This window comes from Hyperolius riggenbachi, chromosome 6 (assembly GCF_040937935.1).
Source record: "Hyperolius riggenbachi isolate aHypRig1 chromosome 6, aHypRig1.pri, whole genome shotgun sequence".
NCBI classification, from domain to species: domain Eukaryota; kingdom Metazoa; phylum Chordata; class Amphibia; order Anura; family Hyperoliidae; genus Hyperolius; species Hyperolius riggenbachi.
In genome coordinates this window covers 200,805,779-200,820,538 of record NC_090651.1, presented here as the reverse complement: position 1 = coordinate 200,820,538, position 14,760 = coordinate 200,805,779, and the positions used below count along the sequence as shown (strand labels likewise).

Below are 14,760 nucleotides of genomic sequence, written 5' to 3'. Positions count from 1 at the left end.
CAGTTCAGAGGAGGAGTCAGAGAGGAGTAGGAGGAGACGACTCCATGATAGAAGCAGAGGGAGCTCGTCCTCAGAAACAGCTGGGGGCAGTGTCTGGTGCCATGTATCGCCAGCTATGGCCAGCCAGCAACCATGCCCTTCAACGTCAGCTGCTGATGCCACCCCAGGGGGGCTCAGCGGTTTGGAAATTTTTTCACGTGTGTCTCAGATTGGAGCAAAGCCATCTGTTGTCTCTGCCAGCAAAAATTGAGCCGTGGAAAGGCCAACTCTCACGTAGGGACAAGTGCCTTACGAAGGGACCTGGAGAGAAGGCACAAACAGCTATGGCAAGAACACCTGAGGAAAAGCAGCACCCCTCAAAAGACAAGCCACCCTCCTTCTCCTCTTCCTCCTTCAGGTGCATCGTCTTCATCCACTTTCTCCCTTGCACCTTCACAGCCACCCTCCTCCACACCGCCTCTTCCCTTCAGCGGTTCCTTCTCCTCTGCCCACAGCAGTACCCAGCTGTCCGTGAAGGAAGTATTTGAGCGTAAGAAGCAAATGTCTGCCAGTCACCCTCTTGCCCGGCGTCTGACAGCTAGCGTGGCGGAACTATTAGTTCGCCAGCTATTACCATACAAGCTGGTGGAGTCGGAGGCTTACCGTAAGTTTGTGGCCATTGGTACACCGCAGTGGAAGATACCAGGCCGCAATTATTTTTCACAAAAGGCCATACCCAAACTGTACCGTGCAGTTGAGAGGCAAGTGGTGTCATCTCTGGCACACAGCGTTGGGTCAAGGGTCCACCTGACCACGGATGCCTGGTCTGCCAAGCACGGGCAGGGCCACTACATTACATACACAGCCCATTGGGTCAACCTGGTGACCGATGGCAGCAAGCAGGGAGTACGTGGCTGCGCAGCGGACCGACTTGTCACACCTCCATGGCTTGCAGGCAGGCCTTCAGCCACCGCCTCTCCACCTGCTACCACCGCTTCGCTGTCGTCATCCTCCTCCTCCTCCTTGGCTGGTGCCGCGATCTCCTCTCCAGCTACACAGCCCCAGCACCCCAGGGCCTATGCTGCATGCCAGGTACGACGGTGTTACGCAGTGTTAGACATGTCTTGCCTGAAAGCGGAGAGTCACACTGGAGCAGCTCTCCTGGCTGCTCTTAACAAACAGGTGGAGCAATGGCTGACCCCGCACAAGCTTGAGATCGGCAACGTGGTGTGTGACAACGGCAGCAATCTCATTGCTGCGTTGAATTTGGGAAAGCTGACACACATACCCTGCATGGCACATGTGCTGAATCTGGTCGTGCAAAGATTTGTGTCCAAGTACCCAGGCTTAGAGGACGTCCTGAAGCAGGGCAGGAAGTTGTGTGGCCATTTCAGGCGCTCTTACAAGGCCATGGCACGCTTTGCGGACATTCAGCGTAGAAACAACTTGCCGGTGAGACGCCTGATTTGCGATAGCCCGACTCGCTGGAATTCCACCCTGCTGATGTTCTCTCGCCTGCTAGACCAGGAGAAAGCCGTCAGCCCGTACCTGTATTATTACAGTACAAGGACACAATCTGGGAGGATGGGGATGTTGTGGCCCAACAACTGGACACTGATGCGAAATGCATGCAGGGTCATGGAGCCCTTTGAGGAGGTGACCAAACTGGTGAGTCGCGATGAGGGCACCATCAGCGACTTGATCCCCTACGCCTACTACCTGGAGCGTGCCGTGCGTAGAGTGGTGGATACAGCTGTGGAGGAGCGTGAACGAGAAGAGTTACGGCAGCAGTAGTCGTGGGAGCTATTTACACCCGAACCCGATGTTCCCACAACACCTGCGGCAGCACAGAGGGGGGAGGAGGAGGAGGAAGAAGAGGAGTCGTGTGGGGAAGGAGAGGAGTCAGACTCTGATGATGGTGATGATGAGGAAGGTGTTTCTGTGGAGGAGGAAGAGGCGGCGGAAGAAGAACAACCGCGGCAGCCGTCACAGGGGGCTTCTGCTGCTACACGTTCCTGTGGTATTGTTCGTGGCTGGGGGGAGGAAGAGGAGTTGCATCCCGTCACTGAGGAAGAGCAAGAGGAGATGGAGAGTACGTCTGCATCCAGCTCTGTGCAGATGTCCTCTTTCATGTTGTCCAGCCTGTTGAGGGACCCCCGTATCAAAAAACTCAAGGCGAATGACCTGTACTGGGTGGCACCGCTACTAGACCCTCGGTACAGGCACAAAGTGGCGGACCTGTTAACAACTCAACAGAAGGCGTAAAGGATGCAGCACTTGCAGAACAAGCTGTCGATGATGCTTTACAATGCGTTTAAGGGTGATGTGGCTGCACAACGCAATCAAGGTACCACTGGCAGTAACCCTCCTCCTCCCAAGTACACGCAGGCAAGGACAGGACGCTCCAGCGATCTCAGGGTGATGTCGGACATGCGGACGTTCTTTAGTCCAACTCCTCGCCATAGTCCTTCCGGATCCACCCTCCACCAACGCCTGGACCGGCAGGTATATAAAATTGATTTTCTCAAAAACTATAAGGTCTATTTAAAAAAAAAAAAGTCCTCTTATAGCCACTGTCCCTATCCACATACCCTGCAAATTTGGTGTTTCTAGCATACATGGGGCTTTGCTAGTAACCATTAAAGTCGACGGCCGTTAGCCTGCCATTAAAGTCTATGGAGCTCGCTGTGAACAGCCGGTACACAAATTTTTTAGGAAATTCGCGTTCACCGTTCGAGAACAGAATATTCTATGTTCGCTACATCTCTATTTCTAAGTATGGGACCGCCTCTTTCAGAAAACACAACCTTGGGAGGCCCTTAAATTTATCTTCTATTTACCTGAAATCATTTTAGGACCCCTACATTTTCCACCAACATTGACTTAGGCACCTTTGTGTACCATGACAATTGCATTCTCCCCCGCTCCAAAAGACTTGAATAGGGGGTTAATGAATATTCAAGAGAAGTCTGCAAATAGAAAAGTGATGCTGCAAATGGGGATGGGATGGGGGTGGCAGCAGGGCAAAGTATAAATCTTGCCTTGTTGGAGTGTACCTATAAGGGTAGCCTAAACTGGAAATATGAAACAAATACTGTAAAAGTTGGTGGACCATTTTGTTTTTAAAAAACCTAAAGGAAGGAATCCATTCCCATATTCATGCAGATATGTATTCATTCTAACTTTTGAAATTGTAAAAATTACACACTGCACGCTGCTAGATAGGAACTTTCAATAAATGTGTGATGCATAGAATACTGTGCATTACTAATGCATGCAAATTTACTACATATGTATTACAATGCAGTGTTCCCCAACCCTGTCCTCGAGGCCCACCAACAGTGCATATTTTGTGGAAAGCCACATAGGTAGTTAATCAGCTCTGCTGCAACACTAATTACCCCACCTGTGATTGTGTGTGGTTTTCTTCAAAACATGTACTGTTGGTGGGCCTTGAGGACAGGGTTGGGGAGCTCTGTGGACTGGGGCCTTAAGTTCAAAATACACTTTCAAGACTATATTTCTAAATTTCTAAATGACTTATTGTATGTTATTTCTGGTGTTCACCAACCTGTGAATGGTCTGTATTAACCTTACTGCAGACGTTCTCACCTGTGGTTATATTTTGCTCATCTCTGTTCGTAACTGCCCCTCCATTTTTTTGTGTCCCAGTGTTTTCAGGGAAAGTCATAGAACTTGGGACTTCTAAAATACAGAAAATTATGCAAAATGTAAAATGATGCATATCTTAGATTGAAGGCTGAAAGCATAGAGTGAAGTCACTGCCAAAACTGTTTTCCTCTTGTATTGGATAGGACATTGAGGTATTGGATCCTCTGTCACATTTGTATTGCTATCTGTGTCTCTGTTCGTGAGGTCTTAACTACTTCCTCTTACCAATAACACAAAAAGTGAGTGCATCATTCCAGGAGCAACATAAACAGTAATAAAACACTTTCTTGTAGCATGGGGAATAAGTTATAACTGTTATCAGGTTGTTACTGCTGATGTGTTATAGATGAAGAAATGCACCCACTTCCAGCTCTATTTGACAATGCCATACAAACTCCTTGGAACAAAAACTCAAACAAAAATAAAAACCTGCCATTTTTTCCAGATTGGTGTTTATGGGCAGCTATTATAATTTTGAACCTTCCAGTGCATTAACTAAGCATTTTTCAATACATTTAATGCTTACCTCAGTTGAGGGAAACCTTTAGCAAGTCCAGAGCTTTCCTGATCCATCTACGAGCCTACTGTTCCTGTGCAGGGTCACTCTGGACATATCTGACAAAAGCTTGTGAGATATGTTCCCATGGCCACACTCTCCTCCATGTACGTACTGTGCAGGGTAGGGTTGGGTAGGCTTGTGCATGGCTTTTTACTCTGTGCATGAGCAGCTTTGTGCTACTTCACAGGCATGGGCTAAACTCCTGCATGCAAAGTACAGCCGTGCTCATACACAGACGCGAGTATGGACCCAAAAATGGAAGAGGGTCCCGACCAGCAGGGGTGGAGTTGAGGAGGACATGTGAAGCCACTGGAGAGGCTCTGTGTGAGAATAGGGGTTAGGTTTAACTGTTGTAAAATATCCATATCATTCAACAATATTTTACTATTGGGATTAGCATTGCAAAATAGTAGAATATTTGTAACATTAGGCTGCTTTCACAGTGGGACGTTAGAGCAGCCTGTAACGCAGCCGAACTCACAGCAATGAAAAATCAATGGGCTGTTCACAGTGCCCACGTTGCGTTGGAGTATAATTCTGCACGTTCAATGAAAATGCAGCGTGCTGTGCGGTATACTCGTATTTGGCTGCGTTCGGATGTTTGCACATGCTCAGTACTGTTTTTTTTTTTTAATTTGCCGCATGCGCCATTTTCGTTCGATAGTATGCGTCAAAAAGTATGCATCGCGGACGCATCAAGAGATGCATAACACGGCTCTATATAACGTCCAACTTCAATACTAACATGCGTTGTGTTAGGGGCACGTTATGCGACCTTAACGTTGCATGAAACGCAACGTCTTAGTGTGAAAGAGCCCTTACTGATATACTACTAGCGGCTATTTCAAATTCCATGATTAGTTGTTTGGCTTCCTAAGATTCCAGATAGTTATTTAGGCCTAGAGGACATCTTTAATAATACAGAACATCATATGCAAGGATTCAGAGAAGCAAAGCATTAATTACTGCACAAACATTTTACTCATGTGTTTTCTGCATTTGATAAACACAATTACGGTAAAATGTTGTCATATGCAGCCTAGTGCTGACACCTTTGTTGGGAAGCTGAAATCCCTAAGCTAAAAGCTTGAACAATTTTTTAATTGTAGTTACATTTGCAGTAATAACAGTGACCACAATATCCATTAACTAGGCAATTGTCAAGCCAACCACAGTGCCCTGTATCATACTGTCCATTAAGACTTATACGTTCTTCATTTCAAAGCAAAGATCTGGTTGAGTTACTAATGATAAGGATAACCTTTTCTTTTGGAGCTTTATATATGATGACAAAACAAAACCCAAGATTTCATGTGACTTTCCCACTGCGTGGAAAACACAAACATATTGCTAGAGTCAATAGTATTTCCACAGTCTACCGCGCTTCTTTCCTCTCCACCAAGCAGAGATAACCCTGGAATAAAATTCAAAAAGCACACATAGTGGCAAGTATTGTATTGAAAAGTTTACACTATGCACCTCGTGCGGCACTCCTGGGGGAGGTGCCACCACCGTAAGGGAATCGATCACAAGCTCCCCCACCCCCACCCCCCTTTGTGGATTCATTCATCAGCAGGCTGCTTGTGTCACTGCATCCTATAGTATAAAACTCCTGTGTCTCTGCATCCCCTCCTGTCCATGTGCCCGTGCTTTTGCACTAATGCGCATGTGTGGCACACAGGCGGCTGTTGGGACAAGAGGAGGACGGGGCCAGGGGGACAGACTTGTGCGCGAGCTGACGTGTGAGTGGGCTGTGAGAGCACATGCACGCTGACATGCAGTGTCGGTCACAGGGGCGAGAGGGGAGGGTTGTGAGGGAAGCCTAGACCACAGTTTTAGATCTGCTAGAGTAGTAATAAAACACTCCGGTTAAAAGTCCAGATCTTTAATCACACCTCTGCAAACCACACTACACAGATCGTTAGCCATGGCTGCAGGGCAATACGTCCCCAGGAGTGCAGCACGGGGTGCATAGTGTGAACCTTTCAATACAATACTTGGCACCATGTGTGCTCTTTGAATTTTATTCCAGGGTTATCTCTGCTTGGTGGAGAGGAAAGAAGCGCGGCAGACTGTGGAGATAGTGTTTTAGTGAGAATGGAGTGACTTGTTATTTGCTGCGATCCCCTGTCTTTTAACTGGTGTGCTGTTTCGATTGGAGCACAGTTTTCTTTTTTGATTTTGGTAGGGTCAATAGTATGAAATTTGGCTGAAGAAGTCTAGGGTAACATTAGCACTGGGAGCAAGGCCCATCAACTGTTATTAAAAACAACCTTTTCACATCAAGTTCAACATTCATGTTTGGTTATTCAATTTTATTAATTTATTGCAATAATCCTACCTGTAGATTGTAATGGCTCAGTCATCTGGTGATTCCTCAGTAAGTCCTGGAATTCTGTCACTGCATCTGTACAAATAATTGCAGTTTAATATGCAGAAATATTAGAATGCAAGAAAAAGTATTGAAAAGTATTTATGTATTTACTGAAACTAAAAAAAAAGGTGCAGTTTGGGCAAAGTCCTAGCAACTACTAAGCCATTGTGACCAGGATAGGGGGGAGAGTAAGGGCCGGTTTATACTTGTTTTAAAAACATATCTGTGGCTCTGTTTTGGGGCCCATATCAAAACCTGGAGCCATGGATACAATGTTTAAAAGTAGAGGCTGTCTTCACCTTGTTAGAAAACGGATCTGCGGCCGATCCGGGGGATACGTGCTGAAAAATTGAATGCAGGGTCCGGATTTGCTGGATTTTCACGGACCCTGATCACTCCTGGATACACGGAGGGTAGTGAAGGGCAGTGCAAAAACGGATCTCCCTCTACACAGGCTATTCTTGCACACAACACAGAGAGAGGTCAGCATTGCCTACTGCCTGCTCCTTCCCTTCACATCACCCCAATAGGTATCCCCCAGGTAGCCTGAGGGGATAGCAGCCAGAATGGGGGGTAACGGGCACAGCGGCAGGGAGGGGGGTCACCCCCCCTCTCTCACCTGGGTCCCCCCATCTCCACTCCCCCTCCAGATATTTGCGGCAAAAGTAAAGAGCGAGCAAGAGGGGAAGTTTACCTTTCTTCCTCTGCTTGCCACGTGACTTCTGGCAATGCCGCCCACTAGAGGGCAGCATTGGAGGAAGTCACGACGAGCAGCGGAAGTAAGGTGCTTCCCTGCTCGCTATACTTTTGCCGCACATAGCTGGGGGGAGCTGGCGCGATGGGACCTCGGTGAGCGAGGGGGGGCTCCCCGCCACTGTGTCTGCTACCCCACGTCCTGGCTGCTACCTCCTCTCAGCCACAGACATCCATTTTTGGGGAAGAATAAAAAAAAATTAAAAAAAGAACACAAACGGATCAAAAACGTTTGCTGCAAAAGGGCAGTACGCATCCGTTTGCATTCCACTTTCTGAAAACAGGAGCCTGGACCACAGATTGCATTCGCAAACCGGGTCTAGTGTGGACCGACCCTTAAAGGGAACCTTAACTGAGAGGGATATGGATGTTTCCTTTCAAACAATACCAGTTGCTTGTCAGTCCGGCTGATCTCTGTGGCTGAACCACATACATGAAACAAGCATGCAGCTAATCCAGTCTGACTTCAGTCAGAGCACCTGAACTGCAGGCTTGTTCAGGGGCTGTGGCTAAAAGTATTAGAGACACAGTATCAGCAGGAGAGTCAGGCAACTGGAAATTATTTTAAAAGGAAAAAACCAAATCCTTCTCAGTTTAGGTTTCCTTTAAAGTGTGTGTGTGTGGGGGGGGGGGGGGGGGAGGACAACTGTAGGAAAGTAGGTATTCCTTAAAAAAGTGGTTACAAATATGTTGATCTGGAAAAACAGCACTTTTTCTGCAATCTGCAGATCTCTCCCTTCCCTCCTTAATCGTTTAGTTGACTCCAACTCTTTGTGGCCGTATCTGTATATACTTTTACACGCCAGATGTGTTTGTCAGTCACTACTTCATTCAGCTATTGCATAGGCATATTCAAAGCTCATATGCTGTTTATCATTCTTAGCCTCTGTAGTCCTTTAATTCCTCAATTTTTCAAAGTTCAAGGATTTCTCCAAAGAATCCAGCTTTCTCAATATGTGACCAAAGTATTTGAGTTTTAATAGTAGTATCAACCCTTCTAGTGAACACTCTGGCCTTATTTCTTTAAATATTGATTGGTTAGATCTTCAGGCAGCCCAGGGAACTCTGAGTAGCTTTCTTCATGCCCACAGTTGAAAAGCATACATTTTTCTAACTATGACCTTATTTTTAGTCCAACCTTCAAAGCCATATGTTAATACTAGAGATGGCCCGAACGGTTCGACCGCAAACTTATTCGTGCAAACTTCGGTGGTTCGCGTTCGCGGTGAACCGCGAACTATATGCGAGTTCGACCCGCCCCCTATACTACATCAGCCCCCCCTTGTAAAACGCAGGCAGCGTCAGCCTTTTCACTCACTCGTGTGGCTGCAGTAATTAGAGAAGGGAGAGAACCTGCTGACATAGGGAAAGCTTAGTTAGGCTCTTGTGTTAGGCTTGTTAGGTTGCTCCTTCTTGCTGATACTTATTGCTAAAAAACACTCCTCATCCTCAACAGCTCTTTTGAGAGCTAATGTTGTTCTTGTGATTTTTTTGTGTGTGTGTGTCTCACACAGACACTTGTGTTGCATATACAGCCCTGTCAGTCAGTCACAGCTGCTGGACCTTGGCCCCTTGGTAATTCCTACTGTGCCACTGCCAGGCCCAGCACATTCAGTGACTACCTGTGTGTGTGACTGCTGCACATTTGTAATACCAATCCCTGCATACCTGTTCAGTAGTGCACCTACCTACGTGACCGCAAGCAGTGTTATATTATATACCAGTCAGTCACTGCACCTGTTCACGGTACCTGTGTGTGTGACAGCTGCACATTTTTAATACCAATCACTGCATACCAACCTGTTCAGTGCACCTACCTACCTACGTGAGCGCACGCAGTGTTATATACCAGTCAGTCACTGCACCTGTTCACGGTACCTGTGTGGGTGACAGCTGCACATTATATTGATACCAGTCACTGCATACCTGTTAACTGCACATGTGTGACTGCACATTGTATTAGTCAAGTCAGTGCATACCTTTCACTTCATGCCCACAATATGGGCAAAACAGGCAGAGGCAGGCCACCCGGCAGGTCTGTTCGAGGTCATGCTGTCGTGGTTTCGTGCGGCCCTGGACCAAAATACAGTGTTCAGAAGGCGCGTGCCATCAATCCCCAAGATTGTCAGGATGTAGTTGACTATTTAACACAGAACACCTCATCTTCTTCAGAAGCGTGACATATCTTCCTCCTCCTGCTCTGATTCTGGCACCCCACTTAACACTCAGTTGGCCGAAACCACCAAAGTGCCATCACTACAGGGCTCAGTGGTGTGGAAATTTTTTTGTGTGTCTGCCTCAGATGAGAGCAATGCCATCTGTACTCTCTGCCACCAAAAATTGAGCCGTGGAAAGACCAAGACCCGCGTAGGGACAACTTCCTTACGAAGGCAAATGATGACAAAGCACAAACTGCAATGGGATGACCACCTGAGGAAAAGCAGCACACAAAAGCAAAGCCACACACCGCAGTGGAAGATACCAGGCCGCAATTATTTCTCAAAAAAGGCGATACCCAAACAGTACCGTGATGTTGAAAGGCAAGTGGTGTCATCTCTGGCACACAGCATTGGGTCAAGGGTCCATCTGACCACATGGTCTGCAAAGCACGATCAGGCCTGCCCGAAAGACTAAGTCAGTCCTCACACACAGCATCTCTGCCTGCATGCCGTGTGACTGCCTGCCCCAAGACTAAGTCGCTCCCCACACAGCATCTCTGCCCGCAGGCCGCTTGACTGCCTTCTCCACCACCACCAACAAGGTCCAGGACTCCAGGCGGATTCCTGAATTTTTAAGGCCGGCTATAATTTTTCTAGTGCGTGTACATGCCTGCCTAATGTTTCTGGCTACACTGCGGCTGCAACAACAAAACAAAAGGCATGTACGTGTGTCAATTCCTCTTAGTGATCGTTACCTTGCCACGATGAAGGGGCTTGTGTATCACAATGAAGCAATGACCGGCTATATGAGTGTGTTGGGGGGCACACCCAAGAAAATAAGGTTGTTGCTTCATTGTGGACAGACCAAATTCGATCAGCTGGACAGTCACTGTTGTTCTGTCATTCCAATACAATTGCTGGACTGCGCTCTCCAGTTCCTATAACAACACAAAATTGCACATAGCGTGACTCTGTTTACACATATTCACACCACCCGTGCTTCAGTGATCAAAGTGCAACACACGTGCCCGCACACTCCTTCTCTGAATCTGCTCACCGGATCTTTGCCACCTCAAACAACAGGTGGATCTAGCGTTTGTATGAATTCCACAAGGCACTTTCTTTCTTAAATCTTCATCTTTTCTTTAATGTAAAACATCCTCAATAAAACACATAAAAGCACAATAGTGTAATCCTGTTTAAAAGTTTTAGCCACAATGCCCGTGCACCAATGCGCACTCACATAATGCTTTCTTGGAAACTAGCACATCAAAGCCTTAACAGCAAGGTCTGCCCGGCACCTGAGTAGATGGATGAGCGGCGTCCCGACTCCCCGTCCCTCCGCGGCGAACCAGCTGCTTAAACGGCGCTTGAAACTCCCTCTCCGAGCTCACAGTACAATCCCGGTATGGTGACGTCAGACGCGCTGGACGTGGCTCCGCCCTACGCGTTTCGACCAATCGGTCTCATCAGGGGCTGACGTCATTTCATAGGGAGATTTCAAAGGCGGAGGGGAAGTGGATTTACAACCTGAAAACTATGCACCCGGGAGGATTGAACATTGAGTTTGATTTAAACTGCTACATTAATAATGATTTGTAATTTGTGGGAGGGGAGTGATGAGGAAGAGGAGGGGGGGGGTACAACAATAACAATATAAAGAATGTGGGTAAGTGGTTTTAGGGTACACATTGGCTTAATAACACACAGGAGATGTTTTGGAGCTTAGATCAAATAGAGATCAGAGTTCCTTATTTCACCACAAGATGGAGATAGGGGAATTTATCGGATATATCTAGGAATAACATATGCACTATACTTGATCATTTTAATTTGAATTTTATTTAGTATAATCCAGTAATGGTACCACTGTAAGCAATGATGTAAAACAGCAATGTCCGCCTGAGTATGGGCTTCCGCCTTACGACGGAATAGTAAGCACCGCAATATAGCGGTATCCATTTTGCCGAAGCCCATATCTATGGGCTGGAGATTCACAGCCTGGAGGAGGGGTCTACTAGTATAAAGGGACGTTGACGCGCTGGTGACGTCAGCCCCTGATGAGACCGATTGGACGAAACGCGTAGGGCGGAGCCACGTCCAGCGCATCTGACGTCACCATACCGGGATTGTACTATGAGCTCGGAGAGGGAGTTTCAAGCGCCGTTTAAGCAGCTGGTTCGCCGCGGAGGGACGGGGAGTCGGGACGCCGCTCATCCATCTACTCAGGTGCCGGGCAGACCTTGCTGTTAAGGCTTTGATGTGCTAGTTTCCAAGAAAGCATTATGTGAGTGCGCATTGGTGCGCGGGCATTGTGGCTAAAACTTTTAAACAGGATTACACTATTGTGCTTTTATGTGTTTTATTGAGGATGTTTTACATTAAAGAAAAGATGAAGATTTAAGAAAGAAAGTGCCTTGTGGAATTCATACAAACGCTAGATCCACCTGTTGTTTGAGGTGGCAAAGATCCGGTGAGCAGATTCAGAGAAGGAGTGTGCGGGCACGTGTGTTGCACTTTGATCACTGAAGCACGGGTGGTGTGAATATGTGTAAACAGAGTCACGCTATGTGCAATTTTGTGTTGTTATAGGAACTGGAGAGTGCAGTCCAGCAATTGTATTGATATCACCCTTTGGAAAAGTGTGACAGCGATCCCAGTGAAGCCTGTGGACATTGTATGGAGAAAAAACTTGACTGTGACCATACAACCTGATAAACAATTTGTTATAGTTATTGTATGACCGTTGTGGACAGCGCAGCCTAGTTGCTAAATATATCATTGTTCTGTCATTGAGCTACCTCAGCCCGGCGACCATATGGGCTTGAAAACCGCTATAACCTGCACTCTGACCATGGTGCGCACCAGTCCAGCACAGCCGTCACTACACAAACAGCTGTTTGCGGTGCGTTACACAGTGAGTTTGGTCTGTAAGTGTGAAGCAGTACACTAATTACACTACCTGAGTGATGTACACACATGCAAGATGTTTTAAAGCCCTTTAGGCCTCCAATTTAACATGCAATGTGATTTCTGGCCTTAAAATGCTGCTGTGCGTCAAATCCGGATTTTTCCCAGGGACTTTTGGCATGTATTCCACTCCGCCATGCAAAAACTCAGGTGCAAGAACCCTTGAAACATCTTTTCCATCAATTTTGTGGCCAGCATAAATGTTTCTAGTTTTCAAAGTTCACCTCGCCATTGAAGTCTATTGCGGTTCGAAAAGTTCGCGCAAACCAAACTTTTTGCGGAGGTTCGCGTTCGAGGTTCACGAACCTAAAATCGGAGGTTCGAGCCATCGCTAGTTAATACTGGGAAGACCATAGCTTGAACTGTCTTTGTTGGTAAAGTGACATCTCTATCCTTTAGTATCTTCTCTTATCAGACTAAATACGGATCCACAGATCACCACCTTTATAAATAGGCCCCTTAAAGCTAAATGTCAGGTGGGCTTGAAAGAAGCCATGTGCACCCACACTTATACCTACACATAAAGGGTACCTAAAGTGACAATAAGGTTCCCAGTTTAACTTACCTGGGGCTTCTTCCAGCACCCTGAAGTCCTCCTGGTCACACACACTGATTCCAAGCTGCTCCATCAGTAGCAGTGCCATTCTGAAAGCTGACTGATTGGGCCAGTTGAGGGCTTCTGTGCATGCATACCGTGTGCCTCATCAATCATGCACCCATAGTCTGAAACTGCATAGAATGATCAGAAGGCACACAGCCTGGGGCAGCACATAAAGCTGTCAAAAGGGCACTGCTGCCTTTAAGAGCGGTGCAGAATAATGATGAGGGACCAGGAGGACTTTAGGGGGCTGGCCCCATTTAAGTTAAATTGGCATCTTTTATTTCACTTTAGGTTTCCTTTATCTTCCGTGACACAAATACATACCAATATAAATAGGATCGGACTGGGGCACTGAGGGTCTACCAGAGAAATGTCAGCTTGGGGCCCACGGTCCCATGATTTGGAGTTTGTACACTAGTTATGTAGTCTGTAAAGTACTACAGAAGATGAAAGTGTTACATAAATATACAATAATATGGTAGGCCATTAGACTATGGTAAGGATTAAATTGTAAACTCCTAAAATGACAGTCAGTGAAATAACAAGGCTGGCATGTCATGTGACCCAAAGCAGGTCACATAACAGCGTATCTATTAAACAGACGCAAAGAGATTTGGGCGCAGGGGAAAGCCGATATACGGCTTATCCTGCTCCTGCACAAGTCCTGGCGTCGTTAATTACTGTCTATCAAATTACTATCAAATAGGAAAAAAGCTGGAGGTTGGCACTACAGCGGCATAGCATACATAACTTTATATATGAAACATGCAGTGGATAAAGATGAATTTCAAACACACCCCTTATTCAAGAACCTCTTCAGCATGCTCTAGCTGCAGAATATGGATGAGGGTAAATGGAGATTGAAGGAAAGCTGGCACGTAGCCTCCATAGAAGCGCTGTTTAGCGCAACGGCATCAGGCATCCTGTGCCCTGCACCCACCACCACCAATGCCTCTTCTCACTTGGTATGTGCACCATCAAGTGCAGCTTTTACCATTGTTGTACTTTTTGCACTTTTTTGAAATCTGAAGCAATAAATTGAATATTTGCAGCAGTGCCAGCTTTCCTTCAATCTTCATTTACCCTCATTAATTACTATTCCCCCTCCAGGTCCACGTGGAGAGTGGGGGAAAGATGTAATTTGGCTTCCAGCTATTGCTGGCGGCAGAAATACACTGTTTTTGTAGTAACTTGTGCTCCGTGTTCTGATGGCGCCCAAATTACTCACTAAGTGCCACTATAGCTGTAATTCCTGTTACGGCCTATGGTGGGGCCGACTGCACCCAAATTTCCTGCTCTGTTTTTACAGCACACACACATAACATGCCAGGGCCCGTACATGGACACAGGGTAGCCACTGGAAGCTGCAGAAGTGTAAAAGACAGCACCCAGGCCAGAGGATTGGTAAGTTGCTTCTGCTGCACAAAACCTCTGCACATAACAAAAGTACAGTCCCCATTGTCCACCTCAGGCATGCCGGTTAGTTGAGACTTCTGGGTACCTGAGTTCTGGATAAAGGGGACTCAGCTGTACTATTTTTTTTTTAAGGACTCAAAAAATAATGTATAAATGTATATCGTGTCGCCACTACAATGGCAGCGGCACATCAATTACTGGCAGGTTTTATTACCTCCAAATTGATTAGCTTGCTCAGGCTGTTTCAAGAACAATGTGATATGGTATAAGAGACAAC

General features: G+C 46.6%; 1 protein-coding gene across 7 annotated transcripts in view; it reads right to left on the bottom strand.

Annotated features, from left to right (window-relative positions):
• The window catches only part of LOC137522629 (cytotoxic and regulatory T-cell molecule-like), a 147,072-nt gene that overhangs the window by 66,480 nt on the left and 65,832 nt on the right, over nucleotides 1–14,760 (bottom strand). For all 7 annotated transcript variants that reach the window (XM_068242705.1, XM_068242706.1, XM_068242709.1 and 4 more), the window contains 2 exons: nucleotides 6,552–6,617; nucleotides 3,592–3,684 (listed from right to left, as the gene is read on the bottom strand). In XM_068242705.1, the coding sequence (XP_068098806.1) occupies nucleotides 3,592–3,684; nucleotides 6,552–6,617 (159 nt within the window). The remainder of the gene's footprint in view (nucleotides 1–3,591; nucleotides 3,685–6,551; nucleotides 6,618–14,760) is intronic.